The sequence below is a fragment of the Mycetomoellerius zeteki genome, unplaced genomic scaffold (genome assembly GCF_001594055.1).
Source record: "Mycetomoellerius zeteki isolate Tzet28-1 unplaced genomic scaffold, Tzet1.0 scaffold155, whole genome shotgun sequence".
Classification (NCBI taxonomy): domain Eukaryota; kingdom Metazoa; phylum Arthropoda; class Insecta; order Hymenoptera; family Formicidae; genus Mycetomoellerius; species Mycetomoellerius zeteki.
The window spans coordinates 2,810,266-2,823,063 of NW_017256500.1; the positions used below are offsets into that span (position 1 = coordinate 2,810,266).

At 37.9% G+C, this 12,798-nt stretch overlaps 1 protein-coding gene across 1 annotated transcript in view; it reads left to right on the forward strand.

Moving 5' to 3' along the window:
• The first annotated feature begins 11 nt into the window (after window positions 1-11).
• Window positions 12-12,798, forward strand: part of bif (protein phosphatase 1-binding protein bifocal) — a 46,005-nt gene continuing 33,218 nt past the window's right edge. The window contains exon 1 of the mRNA XM_018445036.1: window positions 12-3,272. Coding sequence (XP_018300538.1) covers window positions 282-3,272 — 2,991 coding nt within the window. The 5' untranslated portion in view covers window positions 12-281. The remainder of the gene's footprint in view (window positions 3,273-12,798) is intronic.

Below are 12,798 nucleotides of genomic sequence, written 5' to 3' on the forward strand. Positions count from 1 at the left end.
TATGTCGGCAGTCATCGATTTTCCGGCGATCGTGTGTGGCCGGTACGACTCGTTGCCGGTAAGAATCGCTAAGTACGAGGGTATGAAGAGGTGGAGCTTTCGCGCAGTTGAGAAAACCGCGTAAGAACGACGTACGTTGCCAACGTACGTGCGTACGCGCGCACGTCGCGGTGTTGTGCCGCGAGAACGAGAAAAAGAGAGAGAGAGAGAAAGCACGGCGGAGAAAGAGGGATCGAGCGACAGAAAGAGCAAGAGAGAGTTACTGACGGCGCGCGTTCAACATGGCTACCGCCGGCAACGAGACGAGCGGCACCAGCAACGTGCCGCAATGGAAGCGCGACCTGATACAGCGTCGCCGTCAGCAGAGCAAGGTTCTCGCGAACAACGGCGCGAGTGTCAAGTTGTGCAGCGCGGTGATAGGCACGTCGTCTTCGTCGGTAACGTCGGCGAGCGCGACGACGCCCGACGGCGGTGGCACCGAGCAGAGCTCAGCGACGGAGCATCACGCGCTTCGCGCGGCACGCTTAACGGCGACCAACGAGGATACCACGGTCTGCGGGGCTGCTGGTGGTAATAGTGGTGCGTCGCTTTCCTCTCCCTCCTCCTATCCCGCGAGAAGGCCGCCGTCCGGTGGCGCCACCACCGCCGTCGGAGCAACGGTGGCGGCAATCGACTTTGCGTCACCGTTACCAGTCGCGTACAACATGCGTCTCGAGGCGGATTTGTCGCTCTGCTCGGACGCGGAGGATGTTGTGAACGGCGCGCCGGCTAAATTCGCGGACATTTCGTCGGAACGGAAATTGTTGTCGGATTACATCGGCGAGGAGAACGAGGACGCGACCTCGAGGACGGCGGACGGCAAACCGTTGAGAGCGACCGCGAGAATGAACGAGAGTAACGAGAACAGCGAGTCGTCGCAACGCGATGAGATTCGCGCCGTCTTGACCGGAAGACGCGGAAAGGAGATGTTCCACGGTGGAAACTTTAGAGTGCTGAAAAGTTTGCGCGTCGCACCACCGAGTCGCGCCTCCAGCGAGGAAGCGGAGAGCGACAGTTCCGAGGAGCTGCAGTACGGACCGGGGATCGTCAACAAACTCAAGTGCAAGTACCTTAACCTCACTCTGCGCGAGACGAACAAGAGCCGCGCGTCGGTGCAGCGATTTCGGCGCGCAGCCAGCCTCGAGGATTTGTTGGACCGAGACGACGAAGAGTCCAGTCACGAAAAGATCACTACCAGCAGGAAGTATGCGAAGCGAAGCGGCGGTGGCGGTGGTGGCAGTGGCGGCATCGTTGCCGCTGCTTCCAAGACCGACAGGTATCGAAACGCCTCCCGGGGCAACGACTCGATGAAGCGGGCGCGCAGCGTCGAGACCTTGATGAGGTACAACAGCGTGACGGTTGACGAGGCGACGACCGCACGTCAGGTTCTGGTTACTCGACCGGTGACGAACGGCGTTCGCCAGGAACCGGTCAACGACCACATCATTCTCGTGGACCGTACGTCCGTGAAGATCGAGAGCCGCCTGAGTGAGCTCGATCGGCCCAAACCAATCAACAAGCCCAAGAGGATCAAACCGGTACTGGCGGAAACGGAACGACCGCCACCGGATCTAGTCAAGACCACGATGAGGATCTTTGAGAGCTCCGCGAGGAAGCTGAAGCCCAAGGGCGAAGTCGCCGCGAAGGTCGCTACCTTCAAGACCATCAACGACACATTCAAGGCACAAACGCAGACACAGAAGAAACTGGGACAGAAACCACCGTTGCAGCCGAAACCTTTCGTCAACGGCGGTGCTCGTTCCGCAGGTGGCATCGGTTCCCCGAAAAAAATCGTTCTACCGCACAAGCCGACCGCTGAACTGATCGAGACGCAGGACGGCAAGGAAGAGTATCATATAGACGGCGTCATCACGGAACCAATCGCGCAATCGGTATCTTCGGTAGTGAGCAAGTTTCAGCAGATCGAAAAGTCACACTCGCCCTCTCCGTCACCGGAACCCTCGAGCTACAAGTTGAAATTCTCTCCAGCGAACAGCCCGGAACCACCACAGACGTGTAAACCGAAGTCCGCTACTCTGGAGATCAATGTCAAGTCACCGCCTGTCACGCCAGTGCTTTCGCCGAGGATCTTATCGCCCAGACTTCCAAGCTCGCCGTCACCGGTCAAGGATATCAGACAGGGCACGCAAAGTCCCTCCTCTCCCATCAAGGACTTGATCCGCATTCAGATCCCAAGTCCGCTTCACAAACCGCCGCTACCACCGAGTCCCGTCAAAGGAGAACCCTCGAAGACGGAGACGGAATCCAAAGTTGTTCGTCCGCAAATCGAGAAGGAGGTTCCTAGAACGAATGTCGAAAGTCCCAGGCAGGCACGCCTTCCAGAATCGTCCGCCAACGTGGAATGGAAAGAAGACGCGAAATCGAGCCGCGTCGCGTTTAACGACGGGGAGAAGAACGTCGACGAGGAGATTGTTGACGGTCCAAGGACCATCTCCAAGGTCGCCTTGGACAACATCGGCAAAGCAGGTACGATAATGCAATTCAACTTCGGCGACAAGTCCACGAGCGACAAGAGTTATTTACCGGGTACGAAGCAAAATGGTGAAAAATCGACGGACGAACCGATGCCAGAGGAAGATCATTGCTTAAAGACGGAGTGTAAGAGCAAGGTAGGTGCACCTTCCAGCGTTATGACCTCCAAAGTATCGTCGAAATTGCAAGAAAGGCTCGAGCCTGAGGAGGAGACCGACGACAAGGACATCGAGGAGAAGCTGATTGTACCGGAGAACAAACCCATCGGTGCCATTTGCAGCTTGGGCTTGATCAAAACCGTGACGACGACGACATCGCCGTCGGCGATGTATTCGCAGAGCAACAACGAGACGAAGATGATACGATGCCAGCAGAAAAGCGAGTTCTCGCCGCCGCAGAAGCAGATCGGCATCATACGGCCGCTTGTCTCTACGAAGGCACAACATCCGCAGCAGAATCTGAGCAATCGTGAGCTCGAGAAGAACCTGATCAATCGAGTCAAGAGCATCGAACAACCGACCAAAGTGGTGGTGAGCTTGAAGAGCGCCGACGAGATACAACCCGCGAAGAAGACGAGTGCTGGAGGTGGCGGCGGCGGTGGTGGCGGCGGTCTCTGGGACACGAAACCATGGAATCAGCAGAACAACACGATGGTATTTAACTTCAGTAATCGAAAGGATGTGCCGGATTACATAGAGAATGATGGCCTCATCATTAGGAGAAAGCGGGATAAGCCGAAGGTGAGTCTTCAATTAGTCTTCACTTTTTTTTAGAAATGCAAAAAGTACCAGGAACTCATTTAAACTATGACGTCGCAATTATGACAGTAATTGACACCATATTTACTGCTAAAAGCCTTAGGGTCTCTTTGCAGTAAAATACATGCAATATTTGTTTGTCGAAATCATATAAATTAAAATTAGAGAAGTGTTTAAAATATAAATGTTATGTAAAATATAAACGTTATTTATAAAACTATCTTTTTGTTTAAAGTATAATATAGCATATGGTAGCTTATTTAATTTTTTTTGTTTAATAAGTGAATCAATTTTGAATTGATATTTGTGAAAATATCTGTAAATGTAAATATCTCATCAAGAAAAAGATTATTGTGAATGAATAACAAGTACAATATTTATAAATAATATTTATCTACAGATATTTATTTTTTAGCATGTAAAAATCATATACTACAGACATAATGCTATATTTTTTAATATTATATGTCATTATTATGCTATTATATTTACTTATTAATTTAATAATTTAGTAATTAGCCTCAATAATACAATATTGAGTCATAAAGCTGATATTAAAATCGCGATATAGCATTTTATCTCTTTATTATTACAGACAATTTAACTTTGTAAGAAAAACATGTCAAATGAAACAAATGTTCCGTGAACAAGTTAGTATAAGCTAAACAAAATACGATAGCGCAAGTAATTTACCATAAAGAGATACTTATAAATTTTTTGTTCTCATTTAACTTCTTGCCTCTGTGAGAGTAGGTATTCATTAAACTAAATTTTCATTAAATATCACGTTGCACCACGATGAAAGATACAACGATCGATATAGTTCAATGATATCCTGGTACCGGCAACTTTCTGCTCGCGTGCGTCAAATAGTTTGATTATTTTACTTTTTCTTTAATACACTGCGCCGGATAGAAGTGTCGTTCGACAGAGACGACGTTTGCATCTATAATATTTATCTAGAATTTCAATTAACTCTAAATATTTCAAACACGTTTCACTTCGTGTATACTGGGTGTCTTGCACTTTTATCAATCATTGATTTTATGATTCTGGAATTCTATTTTTCTTTAACATGATTGTCAAATCCAATATAATTTTTAATTATCAATATAAATTTCTAATTTATAGATATGATAAAATCAGAGGCTTTTTTCATGAATTAAATTTCATAAACGCAAATCATTCACGACACTACACTATTCGTTAGTTTCCGAATAAATTGATAAAGAATTTTAATAACTCCAGTCACGAAGATATTCATGATTGATTGTTAGTTGTGAAATAATCGTCTTCAAATTAATCAAGAAATACGTGACTGAAAGGAAACGCGGGAAAATCGCGTGACATCCTGTATACTCCGTACTCCGACTTATTTGTCCTCGATTTTGCGTCTCGCTTCCACTCACGCCACGCATATCGCTGATGAACTACGAGAATCCTCGTTAAACCGTTGTACGACATGTGTAACGGTTGTCGCGTGTCCTAAACATTGGCTGCGTTCAGACGAGGAGTACTGATTTAATTGTTGCCGTTGCGGGCGCCTCGAAACACTTGTCAATCAAGTCGATATTCTAGCGGACGATATTGGATCTGTCACGGTAGTTGTGTCCCAAGTGAGACAAACAATCTTCTTATTTTATGCTGCTTACTCATAAGCATCGATGAAACATGAGCAACAGTTTACGGAATCTGTTTATTTACATTCGCTCTGTCACCCGGCATTGCTTGGGAAAGCAACAACCATTACACGCAGATTACAATAGACAAAATTAATAATATTCTTGAGGCTTTCACGGGTGTTACCTATGTGACAATCTTGCGTTTCGCGGGTTTTCTCCGTGTTCAGATCCATTCTTGGAATGCCAACGTTTCGTGAACCTTGCAGTTCACTTCATCAGGGCGAGGAGCAGCCTGATACTGTTCACGAAACGTTGGCATTCCAAGAATGGATCTGAACACGGAGAAAACCCGCGAAACGCAAGATTGTCACACAGACAAAATTAATATTTATTCATGTCACATGAAAATAATCTCTACATTAAATTTATTATTTATACAATTATAACAAATATTTTTTAAAATTTGAATTACATTAAAATATATTATAAAATTTTAGATATAATATATTCCATATTGTTCTAATTTTTCACATAATAATTATATTATAGATCGTATTTTTTTTTTGTATATTTTTATAAGACGACGCGATGAGATAAATAGAAAAGTTCGAGTTTAAATAGAATTATTACGAAATTAATTTTGATTTTGACATACGTGGCGACAATCAACTTTTATGTCATTCGCAATAAAGAAATATTGTTTAATAAGCACAAACTCACTCGAGTGCTATTGTGTAAGATTAGATGATTTGATTAGATACAAATGAACACTGTATTCGCCTTCAATAACCGCAGTATTAACTGCGAAATTAGGTGTATTATTGTGCAGGCTGCGCAAAGTAAAACGTTCCGAAACCGCGCGGCGCTTTCTAAAGCGTTCGTCGGTAGAGTCTGCCTCGCTCGAGCGCCACATACTTATTTCCAGGCTTCTCGTAAAACGCATCATCGCGTTCTCGCGGTGAAGCGAAGTGAAACCGAAGACGTCCGACATTCAGCAGAAAATGGAAGAAATTAGGCACACGATTCGCACGATCCGTCCGAGGGACGATAGTTACTTTCTCATATTAGATAATCCGGAAGTGGGAATCAGCATCGAGCAGAATGATGATTATTCCTGACGATAATCGTCGATCCTAATGCTTAATTTGCCGTTTTTAATACGTATCTAGAACGAGATTGTTACGTGCTTAACGGTCGTGTCTCACGCAAACCTAATACATCGCGATATATTTCATTATATACCGTTTTTAATAGCGATTAATTCGGAATGTATTCTGTCGAATGTATTCTGTTTTCCGCCATGCCAGAAAATTTACACTGAGAGAAATATTTTGATACGTATAACTTTTTTTGTTGATATGTAGCTCTAACAAAAACTTTCTTACTTTTTCATTAAATTAAAATTAAAATTTGGTTATTCTAATCAAATTTTGCTTAGACTAAATTGGTTGTGATTGGTGATTAGAATAATCAAATTTTGATTAGAACAATACAATTTTTAAATGAAAAAGTAAAAAAGTTTTTGTTAGAGTCACATATCAACGAAATAAATGGTTATACATTTTTCCCAGTATACTAATTGTCACGTTCAGTAATATGATAACGCGAGTTCAATCTTTTTTTTTTCACAGACGAACACATTGTCGAATACATTTGCATTGCAAAACATTGCACGTCTATTCCGGATAAACCTTTGTTGTCGGCGAAGTGAGTTTCGCAGAATAATGACGAAAGTAATTTCGTCAATAATTTTTCGATAAAGCTGTGGTATCGCTTGCCACTTGTTGATTCTTCGTTTTGTCTTTAATCAAAAATATATCTTTTTATTGACATTTTGCACATTAGCATTTTAAATCGCTTGAATTATGTATAGCAAATCTAAGCCTAATTTTCAAAATATTATTTGTTGTTTTATTCTTTTCAATGAATTGGAAGATAACTTGACTTTTATTTAAAATTTAGATCTATTCCTTTTATTTTTAATAAAATAAATACAGTATCGTCTATTTGCGTTTTAATAATATTTAGTAAAATATTCTGGATTGTTTAATTAAATATAGATACCAAGATATGCATGATTTAGTTATACAGGAAATCTGACGGCACTTTCTCCTAATTATGATACTACGTGGAAAAAAACGATTTTTCTGAAGTATCTAAAAATTTAGTTAGATATAGAGGTAAAAATAATTTTATTGAACCATTAAAATAATTATATAGGAAAGTCCGGGAAACTCAAACATGATAATCAATGCTGCAAAAAGTTTTGATATTCTAATAACCAGATTAGTCTAACAAAACTATTTTCAGATCTATATCTAGTTTTAGATACTTCAGCAAAACAGTTCTTCCCGTGTAGAGATTAAATTAAAAATTATGTATTTTTAAAATAAATTATTATGTGAATATTGTGTGAATGAAGATTTTGACCAATTAAGAGCTACTAGAAAATTTCAGAGTGGGCCAAAATATATGGTATAATAAAGATGGAATTAATTTCATCCTTCAAAATAAATCGAAATAATAAATAAATTTTCTTTAATAAATTGTTTTTTCATGCGTCTTTATTTAAAAAAAGACTGAAAAACAATCAAATACACATGTATTTAATCGAAATTTTACTTCGTTAATAAAAATTTACGATTAACAACAATAAGTACGCGTACGATAATAGATCTCATCTTAATAGTAAACAAATCGGGCATCGCGTGTAAAACAATACGATCTGTAGCTCAGAATAAATTTGTTTATTTCAAAACATACTCTGCTATTTTTACGTTCAGCTTATAATAAATACATAAATAAATATTGAGTAATAGGGTTGCAATAAAAATATAGTTACAGTAGAAGCAGTCTTTATTATTTTAACAATGCGTGATTGTGACAAGTTAGAACCATGGCTAGATCTCCCGGATACGATTCGCATTATTTAGTATTCATTTATGAAATGATATCTCTGCCTTATCTAATAGGCGTGCAATGATATCCTTGTGAACAATATCGCGGACAAAGGAAAATGTACACAAAGTGCGGTCGCCGCTACTTTAGCAAAAGCTACGGATGCTTCCTCGTGCCGTGAATTGCGCATAATTTTCATATTTTATTCACGAAATTGCTTCTGCTCTATCTAATCGATCTAACGGTGCGTTTGCAAATGTTAGAAAAGAATAAGTATCGCCACCCACGAAACGGACGCTGAATAAAAAGCGATCGCTTAACGAACTAGAAACTGGGACGCACGTCAAGGTGGCGTAATCTCTTTCATCAAGTTCCACGAAGTTTCGAGCGGAGGATCGCGAAGAATGCGCGTTGTTTATGTGGTGTTCGGTGTCAAGTGCAAAAAAAAACAAGTTTTAAACTTTTTGTCAACGACTGATAAAATCGATGCATGAGATACAGTAAAATACGACTCATATTAAAATCAACTGATAACGTTATCGCTCTTTATTAAGCGACTTTAAAGACTAGATTTATCATTTTCATGATGTAATAGATTATGCAATATAAGCTTACCACGTGTTGAAAAAATTTATAGTCGTTTTTGCATCTAAAGTTTGATAATCAAGAGGAAAGTTGCTTGATCGACTTTAAAAATCGTACAAATGAAGTAGGCTTTAAACTTTTAACGCAATCTTGTCTTGAAGTTATACAATGGATAAAAAAGAAAAGCTTATATGTTTAAATTATCTTTATTATATATAATTTTTAGCATTGATTTTATGTGTAATACGATACGCAACTATTTTTGTAAGAATGTGCAGAGATAAGGTATTTCAATTTAACATTGCAGCGTTCTTTTTTTTTTACGTAAACACCGTTACAATTTTCTTCACATAAATAGAGACGTGTCATGAAATGTGATTAGGTTAGACTGTCGATATCCGAAGGGATATAATTATATGGCTTCAACGACTTCGTAATGGATCCGGTTTTGCGGATCGTAAGATGTCTTGATGTATAAAAGCGCCGTTCGCAAGCAGCACATATAGCAATATTTTTGCGACAAGCTAATTCGATTTGCGGCTCGTTGACAAGAGCGCGTAGTAACTGGTAGCTGTAGAGTTTACTTAGTTGTACACAAATTATACGTTTACATGTCAGCATTTTCCAGAGCTTAAGGCTACTCGATATCTAAAACCTATGCAATAATTAAATACAGATTAAACCGGAGCAACGTAAATTGTACTTTGTAACGGCATGATGTCGAGAAATAGGTACAAGATCCATGCGCGACGCGCGTACAATAAATAATAATCAATTTGAAAAAAAAGCACCTTTATCAAAAATCATCAAGGATCGTCAGTAGTATTATTTCAAAATGAACGATAACTCTTTTTGTGTCTCTTTATTAATGTTATCTCGATAAAAATAGATTTCCGTAATCTATAATATATTTAACGTATAGATTTCCATAATGCTTTACGATGCTTCGCTTGTTTTATCGTAGTAATAGAATGTATAACTCCGTAGTAATAAAATGTATATCTATAATAGAGTTTTAAGCCTTAAGCCATAAGAAATGGACGAATCATATTCGATTATTCTCCTCGAATTCGACTGTAATTGGTCAATTTCTAACGACTTAAGGCTTAAAACACCTATTGTAGATTCAGGATAAATAATATAGCTGTCACACGTAAATTAAGGTATGGAATAAGGTATTTTTACGGAGGAATATAAAGAGAAACTATACTTAGATATGCAATGAAAAGTTGTACGTTTAACATGAATAAATGTGAGAAAATTATTCGTTACATTTATGCATAGATTTGTGCATCGGTATAGATTATTACTGAACATATCAGATTCTGTTGCGACTACTTAACGCAATTAATTTAATTGGATTATATCATATCCATTCGTCCAACGTGCTAATTAACCTTTACGATCCTACGATAAATTGCACAATCTCGATCATTACATCTGCGTAAATTATGATGCATAAGTAAATGTGATGCGTAATGTATTTCTCACATGAAAATATTACGAGTTTTAGGGTGGCAATGGATAATAATTAATTAGTCATTTTATATTTTCTTTATAGAAAGTTGTTATTATCTATAATATAAGGGTGTGTGAACTTAAACTTTATTGTGTCTAACCGTAGAAAGTACAGACGTAGCAATTTGCAATTGTCATAAATTTGGAGTTTTACTATTGCATTACTATTATTTTGTTATTCAAATAATATTACCTGTGAAAATTAGTGTTAATGTAATGCTAAAAATTTCCCAATTTTTTATTTAACGTAGAAAATGTTTTCATTCACTCTACATTATATTTATTTAAACTCGTCTCTGATCGACTGAGGAACGAAATGCAGGAGTTTAATTTACTTGTGTTTTTTCCTTTTTTATTTTGCATTCCTCAGACTAGAACGTCGTAGAGGTAAGTCTAATAAGACGTATGATACACAAAGAGTAATTAGCCAACGTAATTAGCCAATCGTGCGTCATTGCAAGACTGTTATGGCAAACGTGCATACAGTATGTGTACGTATATCATCCGTATGGTATGCATAATTATTAACTGGGACACCCAAAGGAATTTAAACAAAGCTGACGACACCGATCAGCGCATATATACATACGTCAGCTGACTGTCATCCGGTTGAACGTTAGTGCAACGTCCTGTTTGAAACCGCCGTGATAACGCCATATCCTCCTTCCGTCGGCGTCCTTTCGTTGACTTTCCTCCTTTTTCATTATATAGATATAATTTCTCGTTCTTCTTTTGGAAGGAAACTGGGAAGCGCGATACGCAATATCGCCGTTTTTACGTTGCATCTAAATAAGTACAAATAAGAAGATACTTGATATCGCGAAATGAAAACGTTTACAAGTTGTTTCTGTTTAATACTATTAACATTTTTTATAATATCCTTAAAATTCTTCAAAGCGAAAGTACACGCCATTGTTGTTTCTTGTCTGTTAATTAAGCTGAGTAAGAATGAAGAAAGAGATATTTTTATACGCGATGCTCATTAAATTTAACAGTGAAAGTGCTTTTTATCCGACCCACTCATATCTTTTAATTGTGTTGATGAAAAAGTCAAAGAAAAAAATATTAGAATAATTAACTCTAGAATATTAAAGAATGTAAAGAAACTTATAGATTTATAAACACATGAATTTCAATTAAAAATTTGTAAAGCAATCATTGAAATATTGCGAAATAATTAATAATCAATCAATGTGTGAAAAGGTAATATTTAAAAATTCAAAACTAACAAAATTCATTTTGCACATCATAAATTAATAAAGCTTAAACGTACGTAATATTGTTTAATTAATCTGTGACGTTCTGTTCAAGATGTTAATATTTGAAATAAAAAAGATTGCAAACATTGATGATTAATAAATGAATAGATATTTTTATTTTAAAGAGTGCTCCAATAAGAATTGCAGAACTTAAAGATAAAATATACAAAATTATTGAAAAAATGAAGAAAGAGAATTAAAACATATTGAAAATGACATATAAAGTTATTAATTTATTAAGAGAAATTAAATAAAGTTTTTAATTTTTCTACTATAATCTACTTTCTTGCACGTTATTCGCGTATTAATGAACTTACAGAACGGAAGTAATCACTTTTCTTCTTTCGTAAGTCATTGATTTTATCGGGTCATTCTGGTGTATTCATGGGAGCGTTTAATGACGCATAATTTGTGCGAACCGTAACGAATTCAGTCGAGTAACGAAAACGAGCACTCTCGATTGAGCTTCTGACGATCAGCTTACGTTTTTCTTAAACCTATGCATTTCATGACAAAAAAAATTGCAAGCAAGTCTCACCTATGGTGACGTAAAACGACTGTACAATGTGTCATTGCACTTACATTTGGTGTCATAAGTGTTATCATTATATAAACACAGGTCACACTCGAAGTCATACTCTTATGAGTCATATGTTGTTGATTTATTGAATGGGAAAATTTAAGAACCTACTGCAAAACGATACTGTTATTAAATATCGACAATGTGTCAACTTTAGTCATACATTTCTTCTCATTTTTACAAAATTATTTTTAAAATTTGTTTTTTTATATAATCCTGAATTATATGCTGTATAAATAATGAAGAGATTAAAAATAACTTGATAAGAAATGAAAAAATTATATTTAAATATTAAAGTCAAGTATACGTATAGGCTGAAGTTTTAAATTACGCTTGATAATTGGTCGTACAATTTCTAACATACTGAAGTTTTAACGACGATATGTGTTGCTGGTTTTCATTGACTACTATCTTATGTACTTCTTACTGTAAGACGGTAATTGAGTTCGAAGAGAGGATATCCTTGACATCCTCTTATTCGGTAATTATTACGGTATCTCATAATTCATCCTCTGTTTTCTCTACTTTTAAGTTCGTTTAAAGCGTATGTTCGCGCGAAAGGAAGAAACGCGTAATAAGGATGAAATGTGTTACGGTGCGTCTAATAATTTCAGCCGCTAAAAGTAGAGACCAATTTTAATCTTATCGTCCAATTGATATAATTTGTCACGCCTATCGACGAATTCTAGTTATATTGCTATTTTGTTCACCGTATCGGTAATTTCCTTTTAACATTGTTTTCCAATTAAAGCAGTTATGTCATTATTATTTACCCCCATTAACCTGGACCCCCCACCATCGAAAATCAAATTCGCGATAGGTCAAAAATTTAGTGCTCTTTTGTTGCTAATTAGTTGCTCTAGAGCGAATTTTGTTGCTCCAACCGTTTAGCAACAATAAAAAAAATGGGGGGGGGTCCAAGTTAATATAAAGCTGGACACTCCCATAATGAAAAAATATATATAGAGCTACGATATCAAAAAAACAAATGCACCAGATTTTGTTGCTTTTTTGTTGCTCTAGGATAGTGCAAAAAAATATCGAAA